Source organism: Emydura macquarii, unplaced genomic scaffold (genome assembly GCF_026122565.2).
Source record: "Emydura macquarii macquarii isolate MOO-44397 ecotype Brisbane River unplaced genomic scaffold, CSIRO-AGI_Emac_v2 contig_2636, whole genome shotgun sequence".
NCBI classification, from domain to species: Eukaryota; Metazoa; Chordata; order Testudines; family Chelidae; genus Emydura; species Emydura macquarii.
This window is the reverse complement of record NW_027132773.1, coordinates 11,098,164-11,116,383: the sequence shown is the minus strand read 5'-3', so window position 1 is coordinate 11,116,383 and position 18,220 is coordinate 11,098,164. Positions and strand designations below refer to the sequence as shown.

General features: G+C 39.7%; 1 protein-coding gene across 1 annotated transcript in view; it reads right to left on the bottom strand.

Moving 5' to 3' along the window:
- Window positions 1–18,220, bottom strand: part of NELL2 (neural EGFL like 2) — a 218,221-nt gene that overhangs the window by 78,935 nt on the left and 121,066 nt on the right. Inside the window, exon 13 of the mRNA XM_067564164.1 lies at window positions 8,609–8,734. Coding sequence (XP_067420265.1) covers window positions 8,609–8,734 — 126 coding nt within the window. The remainder of the gene's footprint in view (window positions 1–8,608; window positions 8,735–18,220) is intronic.

Below are 18,220 nucleotides of genomic sequence, written 5' to 3'. Positions count from 1 at the left end.
TAGGAATAATATCTCTCTTGGTCTTAATGAACCAAGGTGAGCACAGATCCAACACAAAATAGTGGCATGGAGTTCAGTGCCTGAAAGACTGCAGAAAGACACCTATCTCTGCTTGCAGTCCACAGTCGGGAAACCCTCTCCTGGAGTTATTTGCCTACGCTATTTCTTGTGCTTGCCTAACTCCACACAAAACAGCCAGAGGATGGGGAGGTGGTGGTGATACTCACTTATGACTATGGTAGATAGTTAGGTATAACAAGTATAGTAATATACCAGTGGTTAGAATACACACCTGGACATAAGAGACCAAGGTTCAACTCCCCCCTTTGCCTGATAGAAAGGATTTGAACCGGGGTCTCCCACCTCTCAGGTGAGGGCTTTAACCACTGAACTATGGGATAGTCAGATGTGGGTCTCCTGCAATCTATCCTGTTTAAGCTGATTCAGTTTGGATACATAATTAAGAAGTCATTGGAGCAGATGGCCTGCCCTGGAGCCTGGGTCTCCAACCTGCCAGGTGAGTGCTCTAACTATTAGACTACAGAGTTGTTCTTACTCTCTCTCTCTCTCTCTCTCTCTCTCTGACCCAATGACTATTTATCCAAGGTGGAACAACTTCAACAGGAGAGATTGAGGGAGACCTACATGAGACTATCCTCTGGCCAGTTTTAAATGGTTCCCAATCTGGTATGCATGTTCTGAACACACTACTGGATTTGGCCTCACAGGCAAGTTAGGTGGACCAATGCCTATCTTCCCCTGGTTTATGGATTGTGCTGGGGCCCAGGTGGGTGAAGTGTCTGGACAACTAGAGAGACAGCAGTGCACATGCCTAGAGGCAGAAATAAAGATACCTAGGGAACTGTTACAGCAAAAAAATTAGTTGCTGAGTGAGGATCAGTAATTACAGAGTTAGGTTTTGTGGATCGCAGTGGTGCCTCAAATTGGGTTTTAGAAGCCTGGGTGTCCCTTTGTGGATTTTGGCCAAAGACAGGAGTGGGAGTCGGATATGAATAGGCATTGAAGCTGGAATCCTGTGTGGAGCAAGGAGGGTGAGGGATATGCAATGAAATAAGGACCAAGATATACAATACACTTTGGTGGGGTGTTGCAGGCCTTTCCCCAGCCTTGCTGTTTTTATTCTTCAAATAGTTACTAATGAGTAGTATTGATTATCAGATTCTCAGCTTTCCACACATTCTTATCACCATGTAGATAAGCTACAGTATGCAAATTTATCTCTTTAAATCTTTCCCATATGTCGAGTCACTTTCTCCAAACCCTCAATTATTTTATTGCTGTTATCAGTGTTCTTTCCAATTTGCCAACAGATTTGTGGTTTAATTTAATTTGACAAATATGCATAGTTCTCTGGAATTTTGGAAGCTAACATTTCATGTGTCATTCAAATTTGTTAATAAACTGTTCCTTGACAATTTACTTGGAAACAATTATTAGATTTCACTATCTCCAGTTATTCAGAAAAATATTAAATGCTCCTGAATTTAGCAATAGCACTATAGCAAATATTGTTGGAGAAATTTCTGAGCCATATAAATGATTCATATACTGTAAAGGCCTGATCCAAAGTCCATCCAAATCAATGGTACACTTTCCAATGACTTCAGTACACTTTGGATCAGGCCCTGTATGACTGAGATCCTATAAAATAATTGAACACGTCCTTCTCTGGCAGCAGCTATCCCCTGACTGAGTTGCTAGGCCGGCCTTTTCTACTTCCCCTTCCTATCCTGGCCCTGCCCCTCTGCTCCTCTGGGGTCTGTGGCCTGCAGTGTCCTGATCTGTCCAGCAGGGTGTCGCAGCCCTTCCTTGTGCCCAGGCTCCAAGGAAGGCCACAGCACTTTGCTATAGGCACCATATAAGTACCTCAATAGAATAACCCTAATAGATAGCTATACCTTTTCCCAGATCCCCAACATAATATCTTTTGGGTCCTGTCCAGCCATGTGAAAGAGAGTGAGAAAATACAGGTACTTGCTCAATGTGCTAAGCATGGGACACAGTTTTTATGTCTTGCCTTTGCTGCCTGTGAACCTCTTGAGCATATAGGTGAAGTTCAGCACTCATCTCCCATCCAAACTGCACATGGACTTGCAAGATCAGTCTCTGAACAGAAAAACAGTCCATGAGCAATAGATTCTGGGGTTGTTTGTTTTTTTGACTGATCCAATCTATGTAAATTCACTAATAGGACAACAACTGCAAATAAAAATCTTACATGTATGTGTTAATTACCTCTCTTGTTGTGAAAATCAAAATGTAATACAGATACAATGTAATATTTCCATAAATATGCCATGAAGAGACTTTGTCTCTCTGAGTCCCATGCACAAAAGAAACAGTTTAGCTCTTAACAGTCTCCAAAACAGCCAGATAGTACTGATTTCTTTTTAGGTTTTCCGTCTAGGAAAAAATAAATTCAGTCTCCCTTCTTCTCTGCATCTGTTGTGAGCAATGACTGCTGAGTTGTGTGTACAGGTATGTTTCAGAATGGAGAGAGTACATTTTACATCAATCTGCTAAGAAACTGAACTGAGATAACTTACTCATTTTGTCATTAAGTTTCATACCTCTGCTGCAGCCACCACGTGCAAATAATGACATATTAATGTCAAACTATGGCATGTTTTCTTCCAAATAGTTTACTAACATTCCTAACTATGGGCCACAAACAATTTTGAGTTTAATTCACAGTAAGTCAGCTATTATATAAACACAAGCCAGTTTTTATATAACCAAAATTATCAATCATCATCAATCACCATTATATAGTGAACTACAACAAGTGGATTTGCTCAAACAATGTTACAATAGGTGATGCAAGTTGAAATACACTTGTCAAAGTTTACATTTAGGAATCTGGGGGGGAAGGGGATGGTCAGTGGTTGCTTATTTCCCATAATCCCAACAATCCTGAATGTCTGCACTCCCTTCTTTGTTTTCTTTATCAGTTTCAGACGTGTTTCAGTAGGTGTCTTAAACCAAGAATCTCCCACAGCATGAATGGAGACTTGGCAAAAGGATTAGCTACTGCAGAAAGTAAAGTAGAGCTGTATAATTGATTCAGTTGTATGGCATAATAAATCCAACAAAAAGTGCACTAGTGTACTACAAGAATCTTATTACACTTGTTATAAGCACAAGCATTGAGGGGCCAGGACAAGATAACATATAATATAACCAAATTGTTATATAGCCACACCAACTTTACACTTATAACCTTAGGGCCAGATCATTGGTTGCATCACTCTAGCAAAATCAAGCTGCCCTAAAGCTGGCATTACATAGGAAAGGGTTGTGGGACCAGGATATCCCTATGCCAAGACAATCTTTGACTGCTCGAATACGTTGACAGCTGGTACAGTTATTGGTAGCCAGGTAGCCAACAACAGTTTAGAACAACCTTTAAGTTACATTAACTCACTGATGCTTTCAACTACCTTTAGGAAGAAATATGACAATGACTTGTCACAATGCAGAGGACGGGTCCACCAACACCTGCCCACTGCAGTAATTGCAGGAAATGTACCATGTATAATAAAGTCCAACTTTGTTTGATTAAAAATACTTTTAGTATCAATGTCAAAATTAATATTAAAACTGCAATTCCATTTACAGTTCATCTTTTCCACTTCCCACTCATCTGTCTAGGCAAATGCAAGGTCTCTACTCACACTGCGAGCTTTGAGAGATTCAGTAAAGTTGCTACAACAAGGTTGTTTATTAGGGTGAAAATAAATTAAGGAAAAGTTGAAAATTCTTCAGGGAACATGCTTGATCTTATTCCCATAAACACAGCAAGTTAAATACCATCATCCTAATAGGATCTTTCAAAAATGCTCATTACATGCAGGGCAGGCTCTTTGTCCTGCAATGAATACTTTTCTTTCCCCATACTTCTTTTCTGTCAGATAGCAAATCTTGGCTAACCCGCTTTATCTCCAGAACCACTACCATTACAAGAAAAAAAACCAGATCACATTCAAAAGTATTTCATGATGCAGTGTAACCTTATAGTCACAGAGTGGTCATGTTAGTCTGTTTTCAGCAAAACAATGAGAGTTCTGTGGCACCTTAAAGACTAGCACATTTATTTGAGCATAAGCTTTCATGGGCAGAAACCCACTTCATCAGATGCATGAAGTGGAAACTACAGTTAGGTAGGTATATATATATACACATGTAAGGATGGGTGAGTTACATCACAGTGAGGAGGTCAAGTGTTAATGAGGTAAATTCAATCAGGGTGCATGAGTCCCATTCATAACAGTTGCTAAGAAGGTGTGAATGTCAAAAGAGGGAACACTATTTTTTTGTAGTGGGCTAGCCACTTCCAGTCTCTATTGAGACCTACTTTGACAGTGTCAAGTTTGCATATGAGTTCCAGCTCTGCAGTTTTGCGCTGAAGTTTGTTTTTGAAGTTTTTTACTGAAGTATGGCAACTTTCAAATCTGTTACAACCACATTTGCTCCAGTCCCTTAGACAGAGACAAACACTTACAGGATCTCTATCAAGCGTTCTTAAAACTACAATAACCACCTAAGGAAGTGAAGAAACAGCTTGGCAGAGCCAGATGGGTACCCAGAAGACATCTATTACAGGACAGACCCAAAAAAGAAAACAACAGAATGCCACTGGCCATCACCTACAGCCCCCAGCTAAAACTTCTCCAACACATCATCAAGGATCTACAACCTATCCTGGAAGATGATCCCTCACTCTCACAAACCTTGGGAGGCAGGCCAATACTCACTTACAGACAGCCACCCAACCTGAAGCAAATACTCACCAGCAACTGCACACTATAAAACAGAAACACTAACCCAGGAACGTATCTTTGCAACAAAGCCCGTGCTAACTCTGCCCACATATCTACTCAAGTGACACCATCATAGATCCTAACCACATCAGCCACACCATCAGGAGCTTGTTCACCTGCACATCTACTAATGTGATATATGCCATCATGTGCCAGCAATGCCCCTCTGCCATGTTCATTGGCCAAACCCGACTGTCTCTACGCAAAAGGATAAATGGACAAATCAGACATCAAGAATGGTAACATTCAAAAACCAGAAGGAGAGCACTTCAATCTCCCTGGACACTCAGTAACAGACTTGAAAGTTGCCATACTTCAACAAAATAACTTCAAAAACAAACTTCAGCGAGAAACTGCAGAGCTGGAACTCAGATGCAAACTTGACACTATCAAACTAGGTCTGAATAGAGACTGGGAGTGGCTAGCCCACTACAAAAAATAATGTTCCCTCTTTTGACATTCATACCTTCTCATCAACTGTTGTGAATGGGACTCATCCACCCTGATTGAATTACCTCGTTAACATTTGACCTCCTCACTGTGATGAACTCACCCATCCTTACATGTGTATATACACCTATGTAACTGTAGTTTCCACTTCATGCATCCGATTAAGTGGGTTTCTGCCCACGAAAGCTTATGCCCAAATACATTTTTTAGTTTTTAAGGTGCCACAGAACTCTCATTGTTTTGCTTATAGTTACACTAACCATGAGAGTTGCTGCACTTAAGACAGCTGAAAATTATGTCGGTGCTGAAAGGTGAAATTTTTTACTTTCTCCTCTTCTCAATCATACTGGGCAGATGGCAATTACGTGCTTACAAGCAGTGGAAGGAACTTATTTTTAAGACTGTCAATCCATATGAAGCACTTGGATGCTTTTCCACTGTAAACAAATTTTGTTTTATAAACATTTTTCTTTTTCAAATTTTAAACATCATTTGATTGGCTAGATGCCATTAAAGCTCTCTTTAAAATATAGATCACAATATATGGAAGTATAATGGGTTTTCCTGTAAATTGCACATTTAAATGTATTACTACCTGCTCTGGGGGGAAAACAATGTTTCTGAAGAGTCTGCTGTACCTAAATATAACAGCCCAGACTAAATCTGTTGGACTGTTTGTACAACATCACATTATTTTTATTATTATTTCTTTTCATCAAGTGCTAGCTCTCTCCCAAAATTATTCAGCACCGCTATGTTAAACATATCCTGCTGCGACATAACTTGAATCAGTGTTTTTGCTATTTAGAACCCCCATAGGTTCTTAGAACACAATGAATTTCTTCAAGGCTGTCAATAAAAGCACCTTAACAGTGGATATCAATGAAAATTTCCTCAAAGTACATGTCAAAGTAATGATGACATATTTTCATTATTTATGCCTCAAAAATTAAAAGTTAGTATCAGAAGCACATTAACAAAGGAATAGATGGCAAATCCATTGCAGAGATAAATTCATGCTCTCATCACTATGGTAAGGCTACAGCAATCTCATATGCAGATATATGGTCCTTCTACCTGCTTTAACAAATTGCTCTAGTGAAAAAGCTTTCTGTGTCAGGAATACAAGCTAATAAAAGCATAAAGTATTTTTTACAGATCAAAGTTGACTTAAAAAGTAATCCTGTATCACTCAGATTTTTAAAAATAATTATCTTTTCAATCATTCACTTTTAGAATACCTCATAGTTGATTGAAACGCAATGGTGACGTCTCCTAGTTCTGCATATTTCAATTAACTACTGATGGCTGCATTGGAAATGCTCAGAAGTAATTGTGAGACCAGAAAAATATAGTACACCTATAGAATGTATTCCTACTAGCTTCTCTAGTTGTCATTAGCGGAAATTACACCATCAAGAAAAATTGTCTTCTCAGCATCAAACAAACATATCCAGTGAGGCAATGATGTCACTCTAGAAAAACCTCTTGTCCCAGGGTGGGTGCTTTTAGGAAATATTTTCCAAAACATAGCAAGCTACATTGCTGTTCAGACATGGGTGTGTCACAAACAGTCATATTAGCTAAGGTTCTCACCCTAAAGACATTTGGAGAGACCTGAAATTTTTCAATACTGTTCAATCCTTTTCCTCCTGTTCTGAAGTTTCCTTCTCTGATCAGGATGGTGGAAAGTGTAGAATGGAATGGGAGAGGGATGGAGAGGGGAAATAATTCATCTTGTTATTCCAAAAAGCGTGGTTGATTCCATTAGAAATTTTATTATACTTATTTCAGGATGTGGGACAGAGTTTGATTTGGAGATGGTGAAAAAGGTAATGTCTAATGAGCTTCTAGGCAATTTTAAAGTTTAGTAGAGACATCCACATTTTTTTTAATTATATTGTATTTTACAGCTATGCATGTCAGCAAATATGGGGAAGATTTCCACATTCCATATGCATGAATTTACAAAAGTAACTTCAGGGACAGAATAAATTAAAGGTATCAGTGTACAAGATATATTCACTCTAAACACTAACATCCATTTACAGGCTATATCAATCTAGAGTAAATGAACTCCAAGGTTTCACAGCATAAATATTTTCTTTTGCATAAAGAACAAATGGATCCACAGGGTAAATAAAACAATTTTTTCCATACACATTTTTCTCCATCAAACAAATGTCTCAGATCTTTGAATAGCATCCGCCTCATCTCTCTAATATGGAAATAAACAGGCTCCTCCCAGAAGCAACATCAGTTAGCCTGACTGTAAGAATTAACGCCTTTTTAAATGTTGCTGTGTTAGCTTTTAAATGATCATTTCATACCCCCAGACCAGTTTATAATAGAACTGAAGTAAGTGAGAATAGAGCTATACTGGGGGAAGCCCAAATGGACTTGAGTCTATCCCTAGAAGAATCTAGTGGCAAAGATGCAAGAGTGGAAGTTGCAGAGAGGGCCCGATCCTGCACTCCGGTGGCACAAAGGGGATGGAGTGCTACTTTGGGAGTGCAGTTGTAGACTCCCTTATGTAGGAGAATCCCAAAGGAGAGAAAATCATGTATCTACGACACAGAAGATTTAGCTCTAAGAGAGGCCATGCAAGCTCCATTTAGATGGTGGATAATTCTATCTGAAAGGCTGCAGGCATAGCCCTTTTTGGAGAGTAGTACGGAAGGTGCATCATCCAAAAGGTTGACTCCTGCACAGGGACTCCCCGTACTCTAAGGAGGGCAGGGTGAGTACAGCCACATGCTACCCTTGAATCTGGTACACAATGTTCACTTACCTCTGTGCCTGGCAAAGCTTTGCTAGCCAGTGGGAAGGCCCATTCCCCACTTCCTCCCTCCATATTTTGGAGACTAGTACCAACACTGTTACTAGCCTCCTACAAATTTTGCACTTGTGCCCTACTCCTGTGTTAGGGGTGCACAACCCCCCACATAGGACACCCCACATTGTGTCCTATGTAGAAGCTGGGCACCATCTGGCCCTATAGGAATATCATGGTACTCTTTGTGCCCTGTCAGGCTCTCTCATGCAATCCCCTTTCCCTACAAATGCAGGATAAAAAGTGTGTACTTAATATAGCAAGCTGGCCTTGTCTTTCTATTGGGAAAATGATGCAACATGTGTATGACTTGCAATATGTACCAGCTTTTTTAAAAACTGTACTCCTGTAATTATTCTGGTGCTTCTTTTGTTGTACTGAATTTCTATATAAAATAAGTTAACTAAAACAAATTTTAGATTAGTATTTGAGGGTATTGATATGACTATCAGTTATTTTCCTTTGATAAATAATCAGCTCTTACCTGTACAAGAGTAATCATCAATGCGTATGTATCCTGTTCTGCAGATGCACATGAAAGATCCTGGTGTATTTACACACATGGTATTCTCACGACAGTAATGCCGTCCTTCAGCACACTCGTCAATATCTGTGAACAAAGCAGTAGGGCTGATTGATCAAATGATGCTGAGTTCTTCAGAACCACTCGATATATTGTCCTATTCACTTCCATCAGTATTTAGCTGGATTAAAAAGTTGCTTGAACAGCAAAGCATTTTGGAAAGTTGTTAGGTTCTCTCTTTTAAAATAACCGTTTGAAGAGTTCAAACAACCAGAGCAGCATGAGCTTTTTGGGAACAGCTGTTAGTGGAGGTACAAAGAAGATTACATTAACTTAGATCTTTCCTAACTCCTTTTGAAATGCCTGTGTTGTGATAGCTATGATTTAAATAAGACCAGCACATATCTAAGGGCCTGAAGACCAGACTGACTGCACCAGCACTGCATTGTCATCAATCGCTATATATATACTACCTTTGATCCAATGGGTATCCTTTGTTTCTTTACCATAGAGAAGCCAGTGGTAAGTTCCTAACAGATACTGGAACTCATTAAAAGTTTTTCTTAGAAACATGAAGTCACCAATCGGTAGTTTATTAGATATGTTGGTAGATACATAGTCGAACCTGCAAATCTTATATAGGAACCTGAAAGGAACTTATTTTTGTGGAGATCTGATCTAATAGGGAAATTTGTACACTGATAAAATCTCACATCAGACTGAACACTTGCTGCAATGGTAATTCACAGAGCAAGTTCTGGTGTAAACTATTGTAGACATGGAGCTTAACTAATCTGGGACTCACTAGGTATACGGTATTAGTTTAATTTCTGGTGGCGTGATATAATGGGGAAAAAAAGAGAATATGAAGCACATACATATGTACACAGCAACTGCTACACATTATTTTATGGTGTTGGTTGCTGCTGCTGCAAAAAAAGGGTTATATTAATTTGGGAGTGATTAGTAGCAAACTGCCCCTGGGATACCAGTGCAAAGACTAGTATCACTGAGCTGTTCAATGCATGTACAAACCCCTAATTATATTGGCAAGCAGAGCCCCATATATCTTCCACAATTTCATGACCATGGAACTTGCCATAGTACCTACCCCTTCCTACAAAATTGCATCCTAGAAACTAAGGTTTGAGGTTTTGTTTGTTTTGTTTTGTTTAATTATGCTTATGATCTCATGGCTGCAAAAAACCACACCAAACAGAGAACAGAGTGGAAATTCATGCACTGTTGTGTTCCTGAGTCTCCTGACAGGTCAAAATAATAGACTGGAGTTATAAACTCAACGGGGTGTTGATTTGCTTGTGATGAAAAATTATATATCAGCAATGATAGCTATTGTGCCTTACTACGGATCCTTTTAGCATTAACATCCAGCTAATACACTCATCCCGCAAAACCTTCTACACCTTCCCCAATGGCAAAGGTATCAACTGTCTGCAATCCAGCTCCTGCCATCATCTCCTGCTTTTTCTCTTACAACTCCCAAATACAATTTTGTGATTGTCAGCACACAGGTCTTTGGCACATTGAGCATTTAGAAGCAGAATAAATCAAATAAATGCCACATGGATACTGCACGGATTCTGTGTTCATTTTCCTATTTAATTTTAAAAATCCTCTATTTTTTATTTTACCTGAAGCTGCTGTAAATGTTTCCAGTTCTGAGTATCATAGAAAACCAGGGGATCTATTGCAGAAGTTAGATCTAGCTTGCCAAAGAACATACAGGGCTTCGCTATCATTGCTGGGTGTTAATGGCAATGGACTGTTCTTCACAACCCCAATGTCCCCAACATTCCTGACTGTGATACTTAGTTGCTTTTCTTTCCCTTCCCTAGGAGCTCTGCTATAGAGAGAGAACCATTAGCAATGCCATGTCACTGCTGTAGGGCAGCAGTCACTAGTTTTATGTATTTTCATACAAAGTGTAACCTATACTTACAATCAGCACTTTCAGGCAACATAGATTAACAAAACTAAATAAGAAAAGAACAGAGAGACATCTCTATGAGAGCACATGGGACGCATCTCCTCCACATCTGAACTGAGAACAAAAGAGCAGCTGCCTCCAGCAGAACAACTCTGCTGTCAAAGTCACAGAAATTTGAAGGTGAAGTATAAAGGAAACAAGAAAGAGTTGCTCACACCACAAGTACTGCAGCAAGTTATGTAACTGATGCCTAACTGGAAACTCAACATAGAACAGATAGTATAGAACTTTATCTTATATCAAGGGTCAAACAATAAGTCAGGCTTAAGTAATCAGGCTATGTTCTGCTCTGACTTACACACATGGAACCCAAATAACTACCCAGGAGCAGGATTGAGCCCATTTAAAAAGGGCTTCAGTTTACAAACATGGAGCCTCAAATATTAAATACAATTTTCTGGGAGTAATATTAAACAGTTTTAAGGAGTGTAAAAAGACACAGAGGAACTGGAACACTACAGCTGCACAGGAATTTTCCGAAGAAATGTTTTTCATCAGAAAATGCTGATTTGTTGACATTGAAACAGTTCATGACAAAGAGTCGGTTTCAACAAATCTCCCAATTTGAAAAAAAAATTGGAAAACGGTTTTGAAATTGTCAAAACATCCCGTTTGAACAATTTCAAAATGAAAAGTTTCAGTTTTTGGTTTGAAACACCTTTTTGTTTGAAAAAATTAGTTAAACTAAAAAAAAAAAAAGTTTTAAAAAAAAATTTACATGTCAAATAGATTCATAGATTCCAAGGCCAGACAGGACCATTGTGACCATCTAATCTGACCCATATAAAACATCTTTTAGAAAACCATCCAATCTTGATTTAAAAATCGCCAGTGATGGACCCAAGTCCAACCACTCACATCCCAGACTTCCTAGTGCCCTTCCCAAACATGGGTGCTCTATCCCTTTGTTCATGCTGAAATGCGGAAAAACCTGACTATCCACCAAATTTGACTGTCCAGTGGACAAAGAAAGTTGGCCTGTGAGATTGTGGAATACTTTGACAGATTCCCAGAGCATAAGTCCGGTTGGGCTGAGTCTACATTGCAAAGCAATAGGTCTTGAACCCTGGGTCCCAGCTTGACTGAGGCTCAGACCCTCCACCATGTGTGGTCTGTAGCCAAGGTTAAAAGTATCAATTATAATTAGCATACAGAGGTGAAATATAAATATTGATTAATGTTGTAACACAGGGCCTACAGGCCTCAGACTGTAAAATATTTATCGTAGCCAAATTAGGCATTAGGATAAATTAGCACAGTAAGTTAATAATAAACCTGCTGAGCTTGTGCCCATTTTTGGATATGCTGGATGTTCTGAAAATAACTATTGGGTTTGGATAATAATGTCTGTGTGTACACAGTAGACACCGTTGGTAGCCAGGTGAAATGTTAGAGACTTCCTTAAGGTAACTACCTGTTACTATGGTGATATGGTGATGTAAATTTTAACGAGTATAAAGGGAACTAATGAATTAGCATCTGAAAAACAGGCCAGACCAAAAGTAGTTTGAAATAAGGAACTACAGAGCTAAAACCTTCATAAATATGGATATACTCCAGTGGGCATCAGAATAGTGTTTTATAAAAGCTATATCTCAGCGTGCATGCTGTGGTGAGGGGGAGACACCAGGATGATGACCACTGGTGGTGGTGGTGGTGATGATGGTGAGGATGAGGATTAGGTTTAATACTTCGGGTCTTTCCACAAGGCCTGGTATGAGTAATGCAAATATTATGCATTTTGTATTGGTCTCTCTCTCCTTTACCAGATTGCAGTGTGTGTCTTGTTTGGTTGGTTAATAAAACTAATTATTACAGAAAGAGCACTATGTAGTCTCTGTTGTGCACTGTGGGGTCCCCGTTTTATTGATAACCTTTCTGCTACAGTCAATCTTTGGGGCTGAACTCTTTCAGATCAAAGTAGGACATGCTGTGCAGAGGATGCCATTTTGCTCTACAAAATGGGGTCCTCCATGCGGTGTGAACTCATATGTACAGTGTATGAGGTCACAGGGTACAGAAGATGTCATTTTGAGAGCAAAATAGTGTCCTTCATGCAGCAAAAGTGCCGGAATGCTGTTTCAGGGTATTCTGGCTCCACTACACCTGTGGCTACACCATTTACCTAACAAGCAGTTCGCTTCCGGAATCTTCTGTCTTTGTTCACTTGTGGGACAGTAAGGATCTCAGAGAAGATTACTTGGAAATGCTTCCTCTTCAGCACGCTTCCAAGTTCCCTGAAGTCATCTATTATATGCAAGATATTCTGCAATGCAGTGTCATTACCTCTGAAATGAATTATCACCAATGGATCCTTGCCCATCGACTCCAGAAGCCTATCCAATCTTAGAGTGATGTCTCCTGTTTTGGCTCTAGGAAGGCAGCACACTGTCCTGTTGTCCATCTGTCCCTAGCAGAATGTTCTTTTGATTCTTCTGAGTATTGAATCTCCAACAAGGATAATCTGTCTTCCTTGGACATGTAGAGAACTGTTTGTGGGAAAGCTTGACTTTCTTACAGGTTGGGCCGAGCTGCCATCCACATGTATGTTCCATATAGTTTTCTGTTCCCTTAGACCTGCTGGATCTTGAGAGGTATTTTCTGTAGTTTCCACACTGAGGACCTGGTATCGATCTGAAATTTCTAGCGGTGTGGAATTCCTCTCACTTCTCATCTCTGATAGCAACAGCCTACCCATCCCCATCTGTCTCCGGCCACGTAGAATGCTGCCATGACCTCTTGCCTCTTGGTTATGAATGTTTCACCTCACAATCTATTTTTTTTTTTTTGGATTATCAGTTCCTGATCATTTTCAAGATCTTAATTTTTTGTCCTGATTCAAGTTGGAGAATAAAACTGAAATCTCAAAAATTCTTGTGGGATAAGAAAACCGTTTCTTACCCATCCATTTAAGAACTAAGGGAAATAGAATTTATTTATTTATTTGTATTGCAGGAGCATCTACATACCCTAATCAGAGATCAAGGCCCCACTATGGCTAGGCATTATGCACACACCTGATTAAAAAGCCCCTTCCATGAAGAACTTACAGTCTTAGCATCCGACAAGATACAACAGGGGATACAACAGACAAGTAGGAGGGAGAAAGAGGGAAAGGACAAGATAACAGTCAAATGACAACCAGCAGTTGCACAATATCAATTGGTGAGGTACTGTGACAAAAAAATCCAAATCAAATAAATCAGCTCCCATTCTAGCATTCTATATGGGGCATTTATTTATACCACTTTTGTGGGCTTCAAATAAAGTCAAACTACTTTGTCAGAGAAGAAGAAAGCTCACTTTAGAACCCATCAAAATAAAAGTATTTTTATATCAAGTTACTAATTGAAACACTGGTTTAGCCCTTTCGTCACCTTTAGTTACAGACTCACTCAATACAATGGAAAGCACAATGAATTTTGAAACCTAAGAAAGTCTACGGCATTTATCTTAATTTCATCCTGTCAAAAGGCCCTATTGGCATATTAACAGACATTAATGTTTTACTGCTTAGCCAGTAAGATCCTGAAGTCAATCAGTTCAAGATGATGAATGCATCAGTCCAACAATTCTGCATACCTGAGAACAATAAACTAGCATGCTTTAGGTCTGTGGTTAGACACTGGGCCACCAGCTCTGATATACTAGCATGACAGTGTAGTCATGGAGATCAACATGCTTGAGTCCCAATTGGAACAGACAAAGGGAAATTCCAGGAAAACTGGTTAGAGGGGACGTAGCTGAAATAAGTACTTCTATCTTTTTATTCACTTTATAAAAAGCATTTAATCAACCACTCTAGGGTGCTTGCACTAAAATTATATAACATCTGCAAATCAGAGAGAAAATCCCCCAGTTCCCTATCAGACTTGCATCCTTAGGGCCAAATTCTGCTGTCACTTACACCATGCAACCCCATAAATAAGAGTAGAATTGGACCTTTGCTCTATAAATCAGTCCTATCCAAACCATCCTAATCACCCCTGTCAAAGACCATCTTATGGCTTCTCTAGCCTTCAATTCTTTTGCCCCCACAAGGGTCGGACAGACAAGCCTTGCACTTGTGTACAGTAAATCTGGGCTTTGGAGGTCTGAGAAAGGAAATTATTTCCAGCAGGGCTGGATTTAGGGGCAGGTGACTGCCTGGGTGCCAGGTTTGGGAGACACTGGGCTCGGGTGTTGTTTTTGTTGTTAGCGACAAAAAGGAAAATAGAATGTTTGAAGTAAAATGTTTCAGGTATTCCATATATGGATTCATTTTTCACTAACCTCCTAGAATGTTCTTGACCTTTGCAGAATCTCGTGGAACCTTTCAGACTTTTATTTGCTTATATATGGCATGAATAAATATAGATTTACAGATCCTGGTGTGCAAATTTATCATCTTATATGACAGGGATAAATCTTGCATGCAAATCGTGCATCAAAGTCGTAAAATAGGCTACAAGTTCAATAACAAATAAGGTATTCAAAAGCTTAACAAATGGAGGAGGGGGGCAAAGACAATCCTTGCCTGGGGCGACATTTGGCCTAGGGCCAGCCCTGATTTCCAAAATTGAGGATCCTTCATGGATAATGCCCTGCCTCAAGCATACTCCCTTTTAAACCAGTAAGAATCTAGATCAAGTGCCTCCAATGTTCACAACTACAGCCATATCTCCTACAGAGAGAGGTGCTCTCTCAGAATTTTAGTAGAGGGTAATCTACTAATGGGGAAGAACAGGCTGGATCAGAATAGCAGTCCACAGCAGAAGAAGAAATAATAGCATTCACAGGAAGCTGTGTTTTTCACATATGAAAAACATTTATTTTTTGCAAGTGCATCAAAGACATTTCCTTGAACAGTGTTTAAAGATGCGGTATAAATCAGCCTGATCAATGAGAAAACTTTTCATATAAATCAATTCAAATATAATCAAACTTTTAGAATTAGCATGTGTTACAAAGTATTCCAACAACTCAGCATATGGTTTGTGTACTGATATGAAGCAATAACTCCCACAACTGCAGTAATCATGCTGACACCAAAATAAGCCTTTTCAGAATTGAATGGCAAGGTAGAACATTATTCTTTTTAAAATAACTGTGTGAATTCTAGTGCTTGTGAAAGGTTCTGGTTTGACAGCCCTGGAGAATGAAGCTCTATAGTTATCCACTGAACAGGAACAGCATGGGCTAGCTCTCCCACACAGCCTCATCAACAAGTCTCAATCTTGACCTGAATGAACCACTTCTAAGTGTACGGGTGTAATTCGCTCACTGCTTCTGTGCAGTCCTTGGTCTCTCTGCTCAGACTTCCAAATAAGGTTACCAGTTAATACCATTTCCAGTGACAGTTCATGTGATGTATACACTGGTCAATTGGAAACTGAAGTGAAGTGACAGCAAAATATTCATTACATGTATACCATTAACATCAGATGTTAATTTTTGCTTGTTTCAGATGTTAACCTGGCTCATATTAAACAGGCAAATTAGTTTAGAAAAGCTGTACTGGATATATCACTGTCAGTCACCTAAAAAAGGAAAAGGGGTATTTTGAATCTCAGACCACCATAAATTTGGTTTTTCACCTACTAACAACTGTATTAATCATTACTAGCCTTCCCTTCCCTTGTTAGAATCACAGAAACATGAATGTAAATAGTAAATATGACTGATTACTGCAAATGCAATCAGGGAAGGAAGGTGAATTATTACAGACTTTATACCCATGCAATAATTTGTAATGCGTTACAGGTAAACAGATTATTTGCAATCCATCCTACCCATCCCAGGGCTAGATTACTGCAACACTTTAATTTAGACTGATTCGGAAGGTCACTGATATATTACATATGGTTCAACAGGCAGTACCCCACCTGCTTTGTAACATGGGGATAAACAGACAATAGCACATTATACCACTGCTCTGTGCTCTACATTGCTCTCCACTGCCTCTGTTCTTGTTCCTGTACTGCTGAACACTTCTGCAGAAAGTCCCATGAACATGCAGACTTCCTGCACTTCAGACAGGTTCCTCTTCTCCATCAGAATTCCCCTAATCCTTGACAAACCGCACTACTTTTCTACCCTCATTGAAAGCATTTCCCACAACTGAGTTACTTATTTGCAACCTTCAACTTCCTTCTAAAACTCTTCCAGCCTTCTTCAAATAAAAGATAAAATATGCCATATATCCTTCCTTTCCCCCAATACCATCTCCTTCCTCCATCTCTGATGCCAAGGTTTCTCAGATGCTTTTCTCCTTTAACTCCCACTATACCTGCCTTAGCGACACACCCTCCAACTTCCAGATCTCCCTCACCCTAACTCCCAGCCCATCCTTTGCCTTCCTCCTCAATGTGTCACTCTCCTCTGGCTCCTTCCCATCACAACACAAGCACAGACTGGTCTCCCCACCAATCTCAAAACTGTCTCTTGACACCATCTCTCTCTCTCTAAATATTGCTTTCCTTCCTTTTACTACAAAATTCACTGAAAGAGCAATCTATGATCATTCCCTCAAGTTCTTCCATTCCAACTCTTTCCTGGATGTTTGATATCTGGCTGCTGCCCTCTTCATTCCATTGCAATTGCATTCACTAAGGTCTCTAATAATCTCTTCCTGGCCAGATCTCAGGGTCTCTATTCTATGCTTATCCTCCCTGGTCTCTGACACTTTTGACCACAACCTCCTACTTGATATCTAATCCTACTTTGGATTACACAACATCATTGTCTCCTCTCTCCTCCTCCTCTAGCATCTCTTTTGGCAGCTCTTCTTCTTCTTCTCCTCACCCATTTTCATGGAGGGGATACCTCCGGGCTGCGTCCTAGGCCCCGTCCTATTCTTTCTATGCTCTCTATCACTGGGCAAGCTTATATACTCACATGGCTTCACCAACCATTTCTATCCTAGTGACTCACAAATTTACTCCTGACCTGTCTTGCTCTATCAACTCCCCTATATCAGTCTGGGATCTCTTGCCACCAGCTAAAACCAAAACTGAACTCCATCCCCTTTACTCAGACCCATAATCTGAGGATCATCTTTGACTCCACTCTCTCCTTAGCCTCACACATCCAGGCAATATGCCCATCTTGCCACTTCTTATATCATGTTACATTAAACATCTGATATTTACGAATGGCTATGGCATCTCTCTCAATGTGCACACCAACCCTCAGACAGGGGCTGGTGTAATGGGGGCAGGCAGCCATCCTAAAGCAAACAGAATGTTACTTTTGGCTTCTTTTTCATTGTCACACATTCCTCATATCTGTGAAATGACACAACTCAACACCGCAGCATTTTGGAAATAAGAGCCTCTTTTGGGATTGTGTTTATTTCAGCTAGTAAATAACTGACCCATTTCTTTAAAGATTTGGTAGGAGCATTGCAGAGATAAAAAATGTCCTCATTAAAGATTCAGCAGGTAATATTGTTCAACAGCTACTATATGTGTGCTTAAAGTGGCATTTTTTTAGCAAATGAAATATTTATTCCAGACAGAAGTAGTATCTCTGGATCACATGGATGCTACCCAGTTGAAATTCACTATAGTATCCCACATAGGAAG